The sequence below is a fragment of the Rhinopithecus bieti genome, unplaced genomic scaffold (assembly GCF_001698545.2).
Source record: "Rhinopithecus bieti isolate Rb0 unplaced genomic scaffold, ASM169854v2 scaffold_41346, whole genome shotgun sequence".
Taxonomy (NCBI): domain Eukaryota; kingdom Metazoa; phylum Chordata; class Mammalia; order Primates; family Cercopithecidae; genus Rhinopithecus; species Rhinopithecus bieti.
The window spans coordinates 94,883-112,540 of NW_016816812.1; the positions used below are offsets into that span (position 1 = coordinate 94,883).

Genomic DNA, 17,658 nt, shown 5'->3' on the forward strand with positions numbered 1-17,658 from the left:
AGAGCTAGGATTAGAAGCAGAGTGTGAAGATGGGGCTGAATTGCTAAAATCTCATGATCAAACTTCAACAGATGACAAGTTGTTTCTTTGTTACGTTTTGTTTTTTTTTGAAACAGAGTCTCGCTCTGTCACCCGCTGGAGTGCAGTGGTGTGATCTTGGCTCACTGCAACCTCCGCCTCGTGGGTTCAAGAGATCCTCATGCCTCAGCCTCCTGAGTAGCTGGGATCACAGCCATGTACCACCATGCCCTGCTACTTTTTGTATATTTTTTAGACAGGGGGCTTCGCCTTGTTGGCCAGCCTGGTCTTGAACTCTTGGTCTTAAGTGATCCACCTGCCTTGGACTCCCAAATTGCTGGGATTACAGGCATGAGCCACTGTGCCTGGCAAGGGGTTGTAATTTTTTTTTTTTTTTTTGAGATGGAGTCTCTCTCTGTCGCCCAGTGATTCTCTTGCCTCAGCTTCCTGAGTAGCTGGGATTACAGGAGCCCCCCCCGCCCCACCACACCCAGCTGATTTTTGTATTTTTAGTAGAGACGGGGTTTTCACCATGTTGGCCAGGCTGGTCTGGAACTGCTGACCTCGTGATCCGCCCACCTCGGCCTCCCAAAGTGCTGGGATTACAGCCCTGAGCCACCACACCTGGCCAGAAAGTAGTTTCTTGAGACGGAAACTACTCCTGGTGAAGATCCTGTTGAACACTGTTGAAATGGCAACAAAGGATTTATAATATCCCATAAACTTGGTTTATCAGCCATCTAAGTTTTATAGTTTTTTTTTTTTTTTTTTTTGAGACGGAGTCTCGCTCTGTCGCCCAGGCTGGAGTGCAATGGCCGGATCTCAGCTCACTGCAAGCTCTGCCTCCCGGGTTTACGCCATTCTCCTGCCTCAGCCTCCCAAGTAGCTGGGACTACAGGTGCCCGCCACCTCGTCCAGCTAGTTTTTTGTATTTTTTAGTAGAGACGGGGTTTCACTATGTTAGCCAGAGTGGTCTCGATCTCCTGACCTCGTGATCCGCCCATCTCGGCCTCCCAAAGTGCTGGGATTACAGGCTTGAGCCACTGCGCCCGGCCATAGTTTTAGATCTTATATTTAGGTCTTTCATCCATTTTGAGTAAATTGTTTTATATGGTATTAAGTAAGGATCCAACTTCTTTTTTTTTTTTTTTTTTTTTTGAGACGGAGTCTCGCTCTGTCGCCCAGGCTGGAGTGCAGTGGCACTATTTCTGCTCACTGCAAGCTCTGTCTCCCGGGTTCACACCACTCTCCTGCCTCAGCCTCCTGAGTAGCTGGGACTACAGGCGCCCACCACCACGCCCGGCTGATTTTTTGTATTTTTTAGTACAGACAGGGTTTCACCGTGTTACCCAGGATGGTCTCGATCTCCTGACCTCATGATCCGCCCGCCTCGGCCTCCCAGAGTGCCAGCTTCATTTTTTTTGCATGCGAATATCCAGTTTTCCCAGCATTATCTGTGAAAAGACTGCCCTTTCCTCACCGAATGGTTTTGGTATCCTTATTGAAAATTATTTGACCTCATACATGAGTGTTTATTTCTGAGCTTTTATTCCATTCCATTGGTCTATATGTCTGTCTTCATGCCAGTACCACTCTTTTGATTACTGTAGCTTTGTAGTAACTTTTGAAAGCAGAAAGTATGAGTCCTCCAACTTTGTTTTTTTTTGTTTTGTTTTGTTTTGTTTTGAGACAAAGTCTCACTCTGTCACCCAGGCTGGAGCTCAGTGGCACGATCTCAGCTCACTGCAACCTCTGCCTTCCAAGTTCAAACAATTATTGTTCCTCAGCCTTCTGAGTAGCTGGGATTACAGGCTTGCGCCACCATGCCTGGCTAAGTTTTGTATTTTTAGTAGAGACAGTGTTTCACCATATTGGCCAGGCTGGTCTTGAGCTCCTGACATCAGGTGATACGCCCGCCTCGACCTCCCAAAGTTCTGGGATTACAGGCGTAAGCCACCGTGCCTGGCCTCTTACTGTTTCTGTATATGAATTTCCTGCTTCAACCAGGTTGGCCTCTGGTCACTCTTGCGTACAACATTTTTCTGTCCACCTCCTTGCTCTTGTCCATCAGTGAAGCCTGCCTGGGAAGACTTCCCCTGTCAGCTCTGCCCATCTCAAACTTACTTAAGACTCAGAAACCTACTTATAGATTGGGCATGGTGGCTCATGCTTGTAATTCCAGCATTTTGGGAGGCTGAGGTGGGAGGATCACTTGAGACCAGGAGTTCCAGACCAGCCTGGGCAATATGACAAAACCCTGTCTCTATTTAAAAAAAGAAACTTAATTAAAAAACACACACACACACAAAAAACCCCAACATTGAAGCACTATTCACAATAGCAAAGGTGTGGAATCAACTTAAATACCCATTGGTGACAGACTGAATAAAGAAAATGTGGTACATATACACCATGGAGTACTATGCAGCTTATGCATAAAAAAGAATGAGATCATGTCTTTTTCAGGAATGGGGATGGAGCTTAAGGCTATTATCCTTAGCAAACTAACACAGGAACAGAAAGCCAAATAGCGTATGTTCCTGCTTATAAGTGGGAGCTAAATAATAAGAACTTAAGAACACAAAGAGGTAAACAACAGACACTGGGGTCTACTTGAGGGTGAGGGTGGGAGGAGGGAGAGGAGCAGAAAAGACAACTAGTGGGTACTGGGCTTAATACTTGTGTGATGACATAGTCCGTTCCAGAAACCCCTGTGACACGTGTTTACCTATGTAACAACCAACCCTTCATATGTATCCCCAAACCTAAAATAAAAGTTAATAAAAAAAAAACCCGACCAAAGCAAAAACTGGCCAGGCGTGGTGGTTCATGCCTGTAATCCCAGCACTTTGGGAGGCTGAGGTGGGCAGATCCCTTGAGGTTAGGAGTTTGAGAGCAGACGGGCCAACATGATGATACACCGTCTCTACTAAAAATACAAAACATTTGGCCAGGGATGCTGGCTCATGCCTGTGTAATCCTAGCACTTTGGGAGGCCGAGGTGGGAGGATCACCTGAGGTCAGGAGTTCGAGACCGGCCTGGCCAACACGGTGAAACGCCGTCTCTACTAAAATTACAAAAATTAGTTAGGCATGCTGGTGGACACCGGCAATCTTAGCTACTTGGGAGGCTGAGGCAGCAGAATTGCTTGAATCCAGGAGGTGGAGGTCACAGTGAACCGAGATCGTGCCATTGCACTCCAGCCTGGGCGACAAGAGGTAAACTCCGTCTCAAAAAAACAAAAACAAACAAACAAACAAAAAAACCCAAAATTAGCTGGGCATGGGAGTGGGCGCCTATAATCCCAGCTACTTGAGAGGCTGAGGCAGGATAATTCCTTGAACCCGGGAGGCGAAGGTTGCAGTGAGTCGAGATTGCACCACTGCATTCTAGACTGGGCCAGAGAGCGAGACTCCATCTCAAAGAAAAACAACCACAACAAAAAACAACGAAAAAACCAAAACCAAAATAAAAAACCCCTACTTACTCTAGGCTCAGTCTATGGAGTCTTTTTTAGACTGTTACACCCCTCTATGACCTTCGAACTCTTCTGGAACCAATCTGCTATTCCTTGATTGCACGTAAGACATAATTAGTTTCTTTTCCAAACTGCATGATGGGAGTGGGCCTTGTCTTCCCTTTACAGAGCATCAGCTCTGAGCAGGGCATTCTGCTAGGCTCAGGGCATACTGAGGATGACAAGATGCTTAGGGGCTTCTCCCTGACAGAGCTGATGGTCTGGGGGTAGAGAAAAGATAAGCTAAGAGGTGATTCTGGACCAGTGTAACAAATGGCATCGTATGGTCCTGGATGCAAGATGCACAGGAGTCAGGGAACCTTTCTCAACTGAGATGTGAAATGACCTCTTTTTTTTTTCTTTTTTGAGACCGAGTCTCACTCTGTCACCCAGGCAGTGCAGTGGTGCAATCTCGACTCACTGCAACCTCCGCCTCCCAGGTTCAAGCAGTTCTCGTCCTCAGCCTCCCGAGTAACTGAGATTACAGGCTCATGCCACTATGCCTGACTAATTTTTTGTATTTTTAGTAGAGATGAGGTTTCACCATGTCGGCCAGGCTGGTCTTGAACTCCTGGCCCCAAGTGATCCACCTGCCTTGGCCTTCCAAAGTGCTGGGATTACAGGTGTGAGCCACCGTACCCGGCTGAATGACCTTTTTTTTTTTTTTGGAACAATCTCGCTCTCTGGCCTGGCTAGAGAGCAGTGGCACAATTATAGCTCACTGCAGCCATGACCTGATATGCTCAAGCGATCCTCTCACCTCAGCCTCCCAAGTACCTAGGACTATAGGCACGTGCCACCATGCTCAGTTAATTTTTAACATTTTTTGTAGAGATGGGGGTCTCGCTATATTGCCCCGGCTGGTCTCAAGTGATCCTCCCACCTTGGCCCCACAAAGTGCTTGTATTACAGGCATGAACCACCAGGCCCAGTCTATAAACTGATCTCTAAGCTTGGCAAATAGAGTGGGGTGAGGTAGGATAAACTGCCAACAAGAGAGAACTTGTGGCTGGGCGCGATGGTTTATGCCTGTAATCCCAGCACTTTGGGAGGCTGAGGTGGGAGGATCACCTGAGATTAGGAGTTTGAGACCAGCCTGGCCAATATGGTGAAACCCCACTTCTACTAAAAATGCAAAATTTAGCCAGACCCAGTGGCACGTGCCTGTAATCCCAGCTACTCAGGAGGCTGAGGCTGGAGAATCGCTTGAACCCGGGAGGCGGAGGTTGCAGTGAGCTGAGATTGTACCACTGCACTCCAGCCTGGGGGACAGAGCGAGACTCCGTCTCAAAAAAAAAGAAGAGAGGGCCGGGCATGGTGGCTTACGCCTGTAATCCCAGCACTTTGGGAGGCTGAAGCGGGCAGATCATCTGAGGTCAGGAGTTCGAGTCCAGCCTGGCCAACATGGTGAAACCCCCGTCTCTACTGAAAAAATATAAAAATTAGCCAGGTATGGTGGCATGCGCCTGTAATCCCAGCTACTCAGGAGGCCGAGGCTGGAAAATCGCTTGAACCCGGGAGGCGGAGGTTGCAGTGAGCTGAGATCGTGCCACTGTACTCGAGCCTGGGCGACAGAGTGAGACTTTTTTTTTTCTACAGACAAAGAAGGGAGAACTTGTGCTGAAGCCTATGGTCCAGAGAGTGCAGGGGGAGAGTGCAGGGTTTTTGAGGAGAGAAAGGATGTCAAGTGGGGTTGGACTTGGTGGCTGGGATGTGGTAGGGCAGTTTGGGCAACACGGGCGGAAACAGAGAGGCGAGCATGGACTGTGCTCACAGGGGCTCCTAAGGCATGGCATGAAGTCTGAGTGGGATGTGGAGGGCTATCTGGGGGTAGAGGGCCTGAAGGATTTTAAGTAGGGGAGTGATGTGGTCAGACTCAGGATTGCACTGCGACTAATGGCTTGGAAAGGGGGGCATAGCTGTGTTGGGAGTGTAGGGAGGGAGCCTGGAGACCAGAAATCCTCTCCAGGCTGTTACAGAAAGAGGGTGGTGTCCTGGCTGGAGTCACGGCAGTGCGAGTGGAGAATAGAGGTGGATGCATCCTGACATAAAGAGAAGGTTGACAGTTTAGGGACTGGTTATTTTATTTATTTATTTTTCTTTGAGACTGAGTCTCGCTCTGTTACCCAGGCTGGAGTGCAGTGGCATTATCTTGGCTCACTGCAATCTCTGCGTCCTGGGTTCAAGTGATCCTCCTGCCTCAGCCTCCCAAGTAGCTGGAATTGCAGAAGCGTGTAATTTTTGCCCGGCTAATTTTTGTATTTTTAGTAGAAACAGGGTTTCACTATGTTGGTCAGGCTGGTCTTGAACTCCCGACCTCAGGCCCATCTCGACCTCCCAAAGTGCTGGGATTACAGGGGTGAGCCATCGTGCCTGGCACCACCTCCTTTTTTTTTTTTTTTTTTTTTTTTCTATTTTGGAGACAGGGTCTCCCTCTGTCGCCCAAGCTGGAGTGCAATGGCACGATCATGGGTCACTGCAGCCTCAACCTCCTGGGCTCAAGCAATCCTCCCACCTCAGCCTCCTGAGTAGCTGGGACTACAGGCGTGCACCACCGCGCCTGGCTAATTTTTGCGTTTTTTATAGAGACAGGGTGTTGTTTTGTTGCCCAGGCTAGTCTTGAACTCCTGGCCTCAAGTTATCCTCCCACCTCTGCCTCCCAAAGTGCCAGGATTACAACTGTGAACCACTACACCTGGCCAATACCCCTTCTTCTATAGTTATGAGCTAGAGGCAGCAAGTGACGTGGTCAAGGCCCCGCAGTGGGCACTGGGCGCCTATGCTCTCGCTCTGTCCTGGCTCTGCAGCGTGTTCTTGTCTCAGCATGGGTGACCTTTCGGGCAATCCTGGTATGGGAGGGGGAAGGGAGGTACTATCTGTTCTTCTAGGCCAGCCACAGACCTTGAGGGAGCCACAATAAATCCTGTGTTTGTTTGATAAAGCAGTTGGCTTTTGGTCTGGCAGGAAGAAGAGCTGGAACAGGTGTGGCAAGAGTGGGCAGCCTGCGGCACCTCTGTGGGAGATGGGTGAGACGGCTCCAGGGCTGTGAGTTTGAAGAAACCTAGGGACTTTCTCAGCCATCTCTCTCGTGTGGCACACCCCATGGCCTGGCAGGGGGCTTTGGGGGTATGTAGTTTGAAGAAACCTAGGGACTTTCTCACGACCTAGCCATCTCCCACACGTGGCCATCTCTCTCATGTGGCACCACCCCAGGGTCTGGCAGCGGGCTCCAAGGCTGTGGAGTTTGAAAATCTGAGGGATGACCGGGCATGGTGGCTCACGCCTGTAATCCCAGCACTTTGGGAGGCTGAGGTGGGCAGATCACCTGAGGTCAGGAGTTCAAGACCATCCTGGCAAACATGGTGAAACCCTGTCCCTACTAAAAATACAAAAGATTAGCCAGGCATGGTGGTTGTGCCTATAATCCTAGCTACTTGGGAGGTTGAGGCACGAGAATCACTTGGACCTGGGAGACGGAGGTTGCAGTGAGCCGAGATCACACCAGCACTCCAGCCTGAGCGACAGAGAGAGATTCCGTCTCAAAAAAAAAAGAAAAAGGCGGGGAGAAACAGACCGGGAAGGGGAAGCGGAAGGGATTTTCTTGGAGTCACACAGGAAAGTAGTGGCCAGGCTGGTCCTAGAGTGATCAGATTTCCTGACTCCTGCCTGGGGTGTGCTTCCTGATGCTAAATGCCTTTCTCTTCTCTGGCTGTTGGAAGACTTCCTGAAACCCCTTACCTGGGATCCTGCTCAGTTTGTGGTCTGTGTGTTACCAGCTCTACCACCTCTGCTTAAGGATCAAAAAAGAAGTAAGTTAGGATGGACCCGAAGCCAGACACAGATCCGTGTGCACGTGGCGGAGGCTGTAGGATGGAGTAGGACACCTCCCCTCCCCTGTCCCTCCCCAAGGAGGCCCCGGGGGTGCCCAGGGGTTGGGAGAAACCAGGGGAGACTCTGAGACCCGGTAGCCCTGCCATTGGGGATTGGGTCTGTCTCCTTTCTCTGCCACATCCCCCTGGCTTGGGGGTGCTGGGGTGGGCTAAGGAGGCAGACGATAGCTGGGCCTCACAGTGCAGCCAGGAGGGATGGCGCCCAGGCTGCCCTCTTGAAGCTGATGGTAAATGAATAGCCCTGCCCCTGCCTCCACGGCTTCCCTGCTCTCTTGGCCAGGGACTGCTGGGGGTGGAGGCAGATGCAACCCCTTGGTCCTCTGCCCATGCCTGCAAATCTCATCCCAGACAGGCCCAGAGAAACCTCCTCTTGGTTCCCTCCCCTTCGTCTCCTATCCCTAAGCCCCTTCATTGTCTAAGGCGATCTCCTTCTTGAATCCTTCCTTCTCACTAAGACCGGCCCCCTCACTGAGCCCCTCCCATCTCTAAGCCCCCTTCCCTCTAAGCCCCTAACCCTACCCCTTTTCCAGCCTCATCCTTTCACCCTCATTCCCTCCCTCTCTTTCCCTCCCTTCTACTCTTTCTCTTTCCTTCTCTCTCTCCCTTTCTTTCCTTCCTTCCTTCCTTCCTTCCTTCCTTCCTTCCTTCCTTCCTTCCTTCCTTCCTTCTTTCTTTCTCTTTCTTTCTTCTTTCTTCCTTTCTTTTTCTCTTTTTCTTTTATCTTTGTCTCTTCCTCCCTGTCTTTCTTTCTGTCTCTTTCTCTCTCCTTTCCTCCCTCCCTTTCTCCCTCCCTTTCTCCCTCCCTTTCTCCCTCCCTCCCTTTCTCCCTTCCTTTCTCCCTCCCTTTCTCCCTTCCTTTCTCCCTTCCTTTCTCCCTCCCTTTCTCCCTCCCTTTCTCCCTTCCTTTCTCCCTCCCTCCCTTTCTCCCTTCCTTTCTCCCTCCCTTTCTCCCTCCCTTTCTCCCTCCCTTTCTCCCTCCCTTTCTCCCTCCCTTTCTCCCTCCCTTTCTCCCTTCCTTTCTCCCTCCCTCCTTTTCTCCCTTCCTCTCTTTCTCTCTTTTTTCTCTCTTTCTCTCCCTCCCCATCTTTCTTTTTCTCTTTTTTCCCTTCCTTCCTCTCTCTCACTTTCACTCTCTTCTCTCTCCCCCCACTTCCACCCCTCCTCTCTCTCCCCTTTTCTCTCTCTCTCCCATCCCTCTCTCTTTCTCCTTTTTTTTTTTTGAGACAGAATTTTGCTCTTGTTGCCAGGCTGGAGTACAATGGCGTGGTCTTGGCTCACTGCAACCTCCGCCTCCCAGGTTCAAGCAATTCTCCTGCCTCAGCCTCCCAAGTAGCTGGGGTTACAGGTGCCCACCACCACGCCCGGTTAAGTTTTGTATTATTAGTAGGATGGGGTTTCACCATGTTGACCAGGCTGGTCTCGAATTCCTGACCTCAGGTGATTCTGCCTGCCTCTGCCTCCCAAAGTACTGGGATTACAGGCGTGAGCCAACATACCCGGCCTTCCCCTCCCCTCCCCTTCCCACCCCTCCCCTCCCTTCCCCTTTCCTTTCTTTGTCTTGCTGTGTCAACCAGGCTGAAGTGCAGGTACCATCATTGCTCACTGCAGCCTCAAACTCCTTGGCTCAAGCAATCCTCCAGGCTCAGCCTCCCTAGTAGCTGGGACTACAAGCATGCACCACCACGACTGGGTAATTTTTAATTTTTTTTATAGGGTTGGGGTCTTACTATGTTGCCCAAGCTGCCTGCATCCCCTTTCTCAAACTCTCTCCAGGACCCATCTCCATCAATCATTCCTGGTGCCTGTGTAATCAGTTTCACTCTCCCTGACTCCCTCCAGAGACTAGAAGAGCAGTTCCCAAAGGGAAATCTACTGGGGAGAGAGTAATCCAAACACCCAGTCCTTTCCTAGAATCTTACAGCGACTGACCAAGCAAAGCTACACTTACTATCATAAAGCAAAGTACTTTTTTTTTTTTTAGACAGTCTTACTCTGTCACCCAGGCTGGAGTGCAGTGGTGTGATCTCAGCTCACTGCAAGCTCCGCCTGCCAGGTTCACGCCATTCACCTGCCTCAGCCTCCCAAGTAGCTGGGACTACAGGCGTCCGCCACCACGCCTGGCTAATTTTTTGTTTTTGTGTTTTTAGTAGAGACGGGGTTTCACCATGTTAGCCAGGATGGTCTCAATCTCCCAACCTCATGATCCGCCCACCTTGGCCTCTCCCAAAGTGCTGGCTGCCACCTCTGCCTCCTGGGTTCAAGTGATTCTCATGCCTCAGTCTCTGGAGTAGCTGAGATTGTAGGTGCCAGCCACCATGCCCGGCTAATTTTTTGTATTTATTTATTTATTTATTTATTTGAGATGGAGTCTCGCTCTGTCGCCCAGGCTGGAGTGCAGTGACGCGATCTGGGCTCACTGCAAGCTCCGCCTCCTGGGTTCACGCCATTCTCCTGCCTCAGCCTCCAAAGTAGCTGGGACTACAGGCACTCGCCACAACGCCCAGCTAATTTTTTTGTATTTGTAGTGGAGACGGGGTTGCACCGTGTTAGCTAGGATGGTCTCGATCTCCTGAACTCGTGATCTGCCTGCCTTGGCCTCCCAAAGTGCTGGAATTACAGGCGTGAGCCACTGTGCCCGGCCAATTTTTTGTATTTTTAGTAGAGACGGCGTTTCACCATGTTGGCCAGGCTGGTCTCAAACTCCTGACCTCAGGTGATCCACCTGCATTGGCATCTCAAAGTGTTGGGATTACAGGCATGAGCCACCACACCCAGCCTCACTTGCTATTAATAGTAACCCACTTCCTCTTCCTTGGATCGTCAGGGTGACTACACATTGGTGTTTCTTACTTGGAGGGGAAATTTCTGGAGTTAAGTGGAATGTTCTGTCATGAAATCTAGGCTGTGCGTGGTGGCTCATGCCTATTATCCTAGTACTTTCAGAGGCCGAAACAGGAAGATCACTTGAGCCCAGGGATTTGAAAGTGGCTTGGGCGACATGGTGAGACCCCATTTCTATAAAAAATACAAAAATTGGCCAGGTGCAGTGGCTCATGACTGTAATCCCAGCACTTTGGGAGGCCGAGGCAGGCGGATCACCTGAGGTCAGGAGTTCGAGACCAGCCTGGCCAACATGGTGAAACCCCCTCTACTAAAAATACAAAAAATACAAAAAAATCAGCCGGGCATGGTGGTGGGCGTATGTAATCCCAGCTACTCAGGAGGCTGAGGCAGGAGGATTGCTTGAACCCAGGAGGTGGAGGTTGCAGTGAGCCCAGATCGAGATCACAACATTGTACTCCAGCCTGGGTGACAAGAGCAAGACTGCCTCATTAAAAAAAAAAAAAAAAATTGGCTGGACATGGTGGTATGTGCCTGTAGTCCCAGCTAGCTGCCACAGGGATCGTTTGCCCTTTTTGCTTCAGCTTTACTGCGGCCAAAAACATTTAAAAAATATATTTGTGGCCGGGCGCGGTGGCTCAAGCCTGTAATCCCAGCACTTTGGGAGGCCGAGACGGGCGGATCACGAGGTCAGGAGATCGAGACCATCCTGGCTAACACCGTGAAACCCCGTCTCTACTAAAAAAAAAAATACAAAAAACTAGCTGGGCGTGGTGACGGGCGCCTGTAGTCCCAGCTACTCGGGAGGCTGAGGCAGGAGAATAGCGGGAACCCGGGAGGTGGAGCTTGCAGTGAGCTGAGATCCGGCCACTGCACTCCAGCCTGGGCGACAGAGCAAGACTGTTTCAAAAAAATATATATATATATATATTTGTTTATTTATTTATCTTTTGAGGTAGGGTTTTGCTGTGTCACCCAAGCTGGATCGAGTACAGTGGCATGATCATGTCTCTGCAGCCTCGACTTCTCTAGGCTGAGGTGATCTTCTGATGTCAGCCTCCAGAGTAGCTGGAACTGCAGGCGTACGCCACTGCCACCACACTCGGCTTTTTTTTTTTTTTTTTTTTTTTGAGATGGAGTCTCACTCTGTCGCCCAAGCTGGAGTGCAGTGGTGTGATCTCGGCTCAATACAACCTCCGCATCCCGGGTGCCAGCGATTCTCTTGCCTCGGCCTCCCGATTAGTTGGGATTACAGGGGCCTGCCACCACGCCCAGCTAATTTTTGTATGCTTTGTAGAGATGGGGTTTCGCCACGTTGCCTAGGCTGTGTTTGTGTTTTTAGAGACAGCCTGTCAGTCAGGCTGGAGTGCAGTGGTGAAATCATAGCTTGCTGCAGTCTTGAACTCCTTGGCTCAAGTGATTCGCCTATCTCAGCCTCCCGAGTAACTGGGACCACAGGCATGCACCACCATGCCTGGCTAACTTTTAAATTTTTTGTAGAGACGGGGTCCTTGCTATATTGTCCAGGCTGGTCTCAATCTCCTGGCCTCAAATGATCCTCCCGCCTTGGCCTCCCAAGGAGTTGGGATTACAGACATAAGCCGTCATGCCCAGTATCCAAAACATTTGAGATACAATAATTTAGAAAAAAAAAAAAAGTCCAGCTGGGCACGGTGGCTCACACCTGTAATCCCAGCACTTTGGGAGACTGAGGCAGGTGGATCACCTGAGGTCGCGAGTTCGAGACCAGCCTAACCAACATGGAGAAACCTTGTCTCTACTAAAAATACAAAATTAGCCGGGCGTGGTGGCATACGCCTGTAATTCCATCTACTTGGGAGGCTGAGGCAGGAGAATTGCTTGAACCTGGGAGGCGGAGGTTGCGGTGAGCCAAGATTATGCCATTGCACTCCAGCCTGGCCCCCACCTAAAAAAAAAAAAAAAAAAAAAAGACCAGGCGCAGTGGCTCACACCTGTACTGTAATCCCAGCACTTTAGGAGGCTGAGGCAGGCGGATCACCTGAGATCAGGAGTTTGATGCCAGCCTGGCCAATGTGGTGAAACCCCGTTTCTACCACAAATACAAAAAATGAGCCAGGTGTGGTGGCATGTGAAGGTGGAGGTTGCAGTGAGCCAAGATCATGCCACTGCATTCCAGTGTGGGTGACAGAGTGAGACTCTGTCTAAAAAAAAAAAAAAAAAAAAAAAAAAATCAAATCTCCCCAGTGCCCAAATACATGTGCAACCTTTGTTTCCCTTCAAGTTGCTGGTTCGACCTACAAGTCCCTTTCTTTTTTTTTTTTTTGAGACAGAGTTTCGCTCTACCGCCCAGGCTGGAGTGCAGTGGTGAGCTCTCAGCTCACTGCAACTGGTTCATCATGTTGAACAGCCTGGTCTTGAACTCCTGACATCAGGTGATCCTCCTGCCTTGGCCTCCCAAAGTGTGGGGATTACAAGCATGAACCACTGTCCCCAGCCACAATTCCCCCCTACTTTTTTTTTTTTTTCCTTGAGATGGAGTCTTGCTTTGTCGCCAGCTTGGAGTGCAGTGACACAATCTCGGCTCACTACAACCTCCGCCTCCTGGGTTCAAGTGATTCTCCTGCCTCCTGAGTAGCTGGGACTACAGGCACCCACCACCACACCTGGCTAATTTTTGTGCATTTTTAGTAAAGATGGGGTTTAACCATGTTGGCCAGGATGGTCTTGATCTCTTGACCTCATGATCCACCCGCCTCGGCCTCCCAAGTGCTGGGATTACAGGCATGAGCCATTGTGCCCGGCCTTTTTTCTTTTTCTATTTTTTTTTTAGACAGAGTCTCTCTCTGTTTCCCAGGTTAGAGTGCAGTGATGTGATCTCAGCTCACTGCAACCTCTTCCTCCTAGGTTCAAGTGATTTTCCTGCCTCAGCCTCCCAAGTAACTGGGATTACAGGGATGTGCCACCACATCTGGCTAATTTTTAATCTTTTTGGTAGAGACGGCGTTTCACTATGTTGGCCAGGCTGGTCTCGAACTCCTGACCTCAAGTGAGCCTCCCAAAGTGCTGGGACTACAGTGCCCACCACCACGCCTGGTTAATTTTTTTTTCTTTTTTTTTTTTGAGACGGAGTCTCGCTCTGCCGCCCAGGCTGGAGTGCAGTGGCCGGATCTCAGCTCACTGCAAGCTCCACCTCCTGGGTTTACGCCATTCTCCTGCCTCAGCCTCCCGAGTAGCTGGGACTACAGGCGCCCACCACCGCACCTGGCTAATTTTTGTATTTTTAGTAGAGACGGGGTTTCACCGTGTTAGCCAGGATGGTCTTGATCTCCTGACGTGATCTGCCCGTCTCGGCCTCCCAAAGTGCTGGGATTACAGGCTTGAGCCACCGCGCCCGGCCACGCCTGGTTAATTTTTGTATTTTTAGTAGAGCCGGGGTTTCACTATGTTGGCCAGGCTTGTCTTAAACTCCTGGGCTCAAGCTATCCCCAACTGTCGCCACGACTCGGCCTCCCAAAGTGCTGGGGTTACAAGCGTGAGCCACTGCTCCCAGCCACAGTTCCCTTTCTATGCAAATCTCTTGCACACATTGTCTACAGCTCCTCGTTTCAACTCTCGCCTCCCACTCCCTTTTCCATCTAGTGTTTCCGTTTCCATGCCTCTCGCTAAGGCCACCAGTGACCACCTGGCTACTGTGAATTCCGCGGCTATTCCTCAGGTCTCATCTTGCCTGAGCACTCCTGCAGCCTCAGACACTGTTGCCCACGCCCACCTCCTTGAAACTCTTTTTGTTCTGTGAGTTTCTAGACTGACTTCTTCCCCTTCCCTGGTTTCGGTTGCCATCCCTATGCTAACGACTTCCAGGTTTACGAGATCTCTAGACGTCATCCTACTTCCTGGATGTCTCTGCCAGGACGTTCTCCAGGCTTGCCAAGCTCTACATTTATTTTATTTTTATTTATTTATTTATTTTTTGAGACAAGATCTCACTCTGTCGCCCAGGCTGGATTGCAGTGGTGCAGTCTTGACTCGCTGCAGCCTGAATCTCCTGGGCTCAAGTAAACCTCCCACCTCAACCTCCCATGTAGCTGAGATTACAGGCATGCACCACCACACCTAGCTAATTTTTAAATTTTTTGTAGAAATGGGGTCTCACTATGCTACCCAGGCTGGTCTCAGACTCCTAGGCTCAAGTTACCCTCCAGCCTTGGCCTCCCAAAGTGCTGAGATTACAGGCCTGAGCCACCACTTCCCGGCCTCACCAAACTCTATACACTCAAAATGGAACCCATCATCTTCCCTGAGAAACTTGGTCTCCTATTTCGCTAAATGTAACACTATCCAATCAGTGACCTAAGGTGGAAACTCCCAGATTCCAGTCTTCTTTGCTAGATTCTCGCCTCTCTCACCCTGCACAACCAAATGGCTCCCGGGTCCTGCCCACTTTAACAACCCCCTTCAGGTTCTGTCCCCACTCCCTGCCCCTGCCTAATTTCTGACCACCATCATTTCACTCCAAGATGGCAGCATATCCTGTTAGGTGGTTCCCCTCCTTTATCTTTCTCCTTGAGTCCCAGTTCCGCAGGGGCTGCTGGAGAGGTTAAAAGTATCTGACCAGGTACTTCCCCTTTCATGACTCCTTACACCCAGAGTAAGTTTCAAAGTTCGTAATCCCACATACGGGACTCTCCACGACTTGGCCTCTGCTGGACTCCTGGGCTTCATTGACACTTACTGTCTCCGGTTGTGTTCCATCTAGTCATTTGAATCTCGCCCCCACCAAGTCGCCCTGCCTGGGCTCAGGCCCCTTTGCCTGCCTGAATCTCCTATGTTTTCTCCAAGGCACCAGTGCCTCTCCACACTGTTTACCTCAACCATACCTCTGGGGTGTGTGTGTGTGTGTGTTGTCGTTGTGTTTTTGAGACAGGGTCTCACTCTGTTGGCCCCAGCTGGAGTGCAGTGGCACAATCAGCTCAGGTAGCCTCGACCTCCTGGGCTTAAGCCGTCCTCCTGCTTCAGCCTCCTGAATAGCTGGGACTACAGGTGTATGCCATCATACCCAGCTATATGTGTGTGTGTGTGTGTGTGTGTGTGTGTGTATATATATATATATATTTTTTTTTTTTGGTAGAGATGGGGTCTTGCTATGTAGCCCAGGTTGGTCTCGAACTCCTGGGCTCAAGGGAGCCTCCCACCTCTTCCTCTGGGAGTGAGTCAGCGAGCCCCGGCCTCAAGCCCCTCTGAGATGCCCCTTTTAAGCCCTCCCTCTTTCCCTCCCTTGAGGTTCTCAGGAAGGAGATAGGGCCCCTTTCTCATCTCTCCCCTAGGTGAGAAGATTTGGCCCGGTTTTACTTTTGGTAGCGGGTTTTATCCAAACAATAGGTCTTTTTGTTTTCTTTTTTCCAGTAGGAAATGGCAGTACGGAATGCGCTCTTTCACAAGGCGCACGGGAGATTGCGAATGTGTGGGGTATTGTCGGGTCCCAGCACAGACCCAGGGGCACATCTCTGCCACCTTCCCCCTCCCATCCCGAGCCACGAATGTGTGGGGTATTGTCGGCTCCCAGCACAGACCCAGGGGCGGGAAGTACTCATGCCTGCTTCCTAGATTGAACCTTGGCTTTGGCCGCACAGGCTGTCTTCCGAATCCTCAGGGAGTGGGCGAGTGACCACTCCGTGATCACCGAGCTCAGCTTACAACCCCACCTTTCCTCTAAGCTCCATCCCGGAGAGCGAGATCCAGCCAAGGCCGCCCCGAGGGGGCGCTCTGCAGGGAGGTGGAGGCGCTCGGAACAAGGAGGCTCCAGCGAGTGCAAAACGAAAGGCTTTTATTGAAAAATATCAAGTGCCCCTTTCATGGCTGCCGGTCCCTGCCCAGCGCGAGCATGGGGGCAGCGGCCCGATGGGGCTCGACGGGGCGGTCAAGTATTGGCGGGCACCCAGGCTCCAGAATGGTGAGGTTTCACAGTCCATGCAGGTTGGTCCCTGGGCCCTGAAGTCGACTCCCTGGCCTGAAAAGCGGTGGCTGCTGGGGAGGGGTCCTCGAGCAGCCCCCTCCCAGTCCAGCGCGGGAGCTTCCTGGCATCTGGGAGTGGGCTGGCCTCCAAGGCAAGGCTGCATGCTGGATGGCCTGGTGCGCGCTCCAGCTCGCGGTGGTGAAGGTGGGGAGTCTCCCTGCGTCTGTCCCTTAGACATAGTCCTTGCGGTCGTAGGCTGTGCCCATGCTGGCTCCCGGGCCGGTGGAGCGCGGCGCGGAGTAGACGACCTTTGTGGGCATGTACTTCTTCTCGCGTGGAGGGCACGAGCAACAGAGCAGCGCGCCCCCCAGCAGCTGCAGCGCCGCGGCCGCCCATCCCATGTAGAGGCTCGTGCCCATCTCGCGCTTCTGCGCCTCAGGCACCACCGGGTTGTAGAATTCCCGGATAATGGTGTTGGCGGACCAGGACACCGGCACGAGGGTGAGCAGGGCGGCCAGAAGGAACAGCACGCCCGCCACGATGGTGATCTTGGCCTTGGCCGTGTCGTCCTGCACGCAGTTGGTGCACTGGGCGCCCACCAGCGCCACTAGCAGCCCGAGGCCGGACCACGAGGATGGCACCACGATGAGAGGCCGCGGACCGCCGCAAGATCCCTGCGGCAGCGCGAGCAAGCGAGTGTACACCTATAGCCACTGATCTGGCCGGTGCTCTGCACCACGCAGTTCATCCACAGGCCCTCCCAGATGGTCTGCGACGTGATGATGTTGCTGCCGATGAAGGCCGTCACGCGCCACATGGGCAGCGCGCAGCACACGATGGTGCCCAGCCAGCCCAGCACGGCCAGCGCGGTGCCCGTGATCTCCAGGCCCATGGACATGGCTGCCGCGGCAAAGCCCGCTCCACCGGGTGGCTCCGGGTGCGGGGAGACGAGGGGCCGGGGCCGCTGGGCCTGGTGGGAGCTGCGGCGCCCTGACTGACAGACGGACGGACGGACGGACTCACCGACGGCGCGCGCTAACGGCTCGGCTCCACACACTCGCGCCGCGGCTGCGCCTGCACCTGCCTATGGCTTTGTGGGCGGGCGGCGGCGACTCGGCTGGCCCTGGGCTGGGGCCGGTGCGCCTTAACTAAGTGCCCAGCGCTCCGTTGGGGGCGGGAGGGGCGGAGCAGCGCTCTCCAGGGCCTGCGGACAGTGACGTGGCCCCCGCCTCCCACCTTCACCGAGCGTCCTGGGAGGAAGGACTTGGCCCCGCGCAGGCCACAACGCCGAGGTAGGGGAGTTGCCAAGGAAGGGCGGGACCTGCTCCAGCCCCCGCCCCTCGGTCCTTGTCCCTCTCTGCTCGGGAATGAATTCTCCAGGGCAAAAACGAGGATGAGATGCGTCAGGGGCTTGGGGTGCAAATCCCAAAGAATTTGACAGGGCTTCTCCCTCCTC

General features: G+C 52.1%; 1 protein-coding gene across 1 annotated transcript; it reads right to left on the bottom strand.

Annotated features, from left to right (window-relative positions):
- Positions 1-16,056: 16,056 nt before the first annotated feature.
- Positions 16,057-17,451, bottom strand: CLDN3 (claudin 3). The gene is given in 2 exon segments (XM_017855254.1): positions 16,057-16,912; positions 16,915-17,451. Coding segments are annotated over 2 exon segments (666 nt in total). The 5' UTR covers positions 17,101-17,451; the 3' UTR covers positions 16,057-16,432.
- Positions 17,452-17,658: the final 207 nt, after the last annotated feature.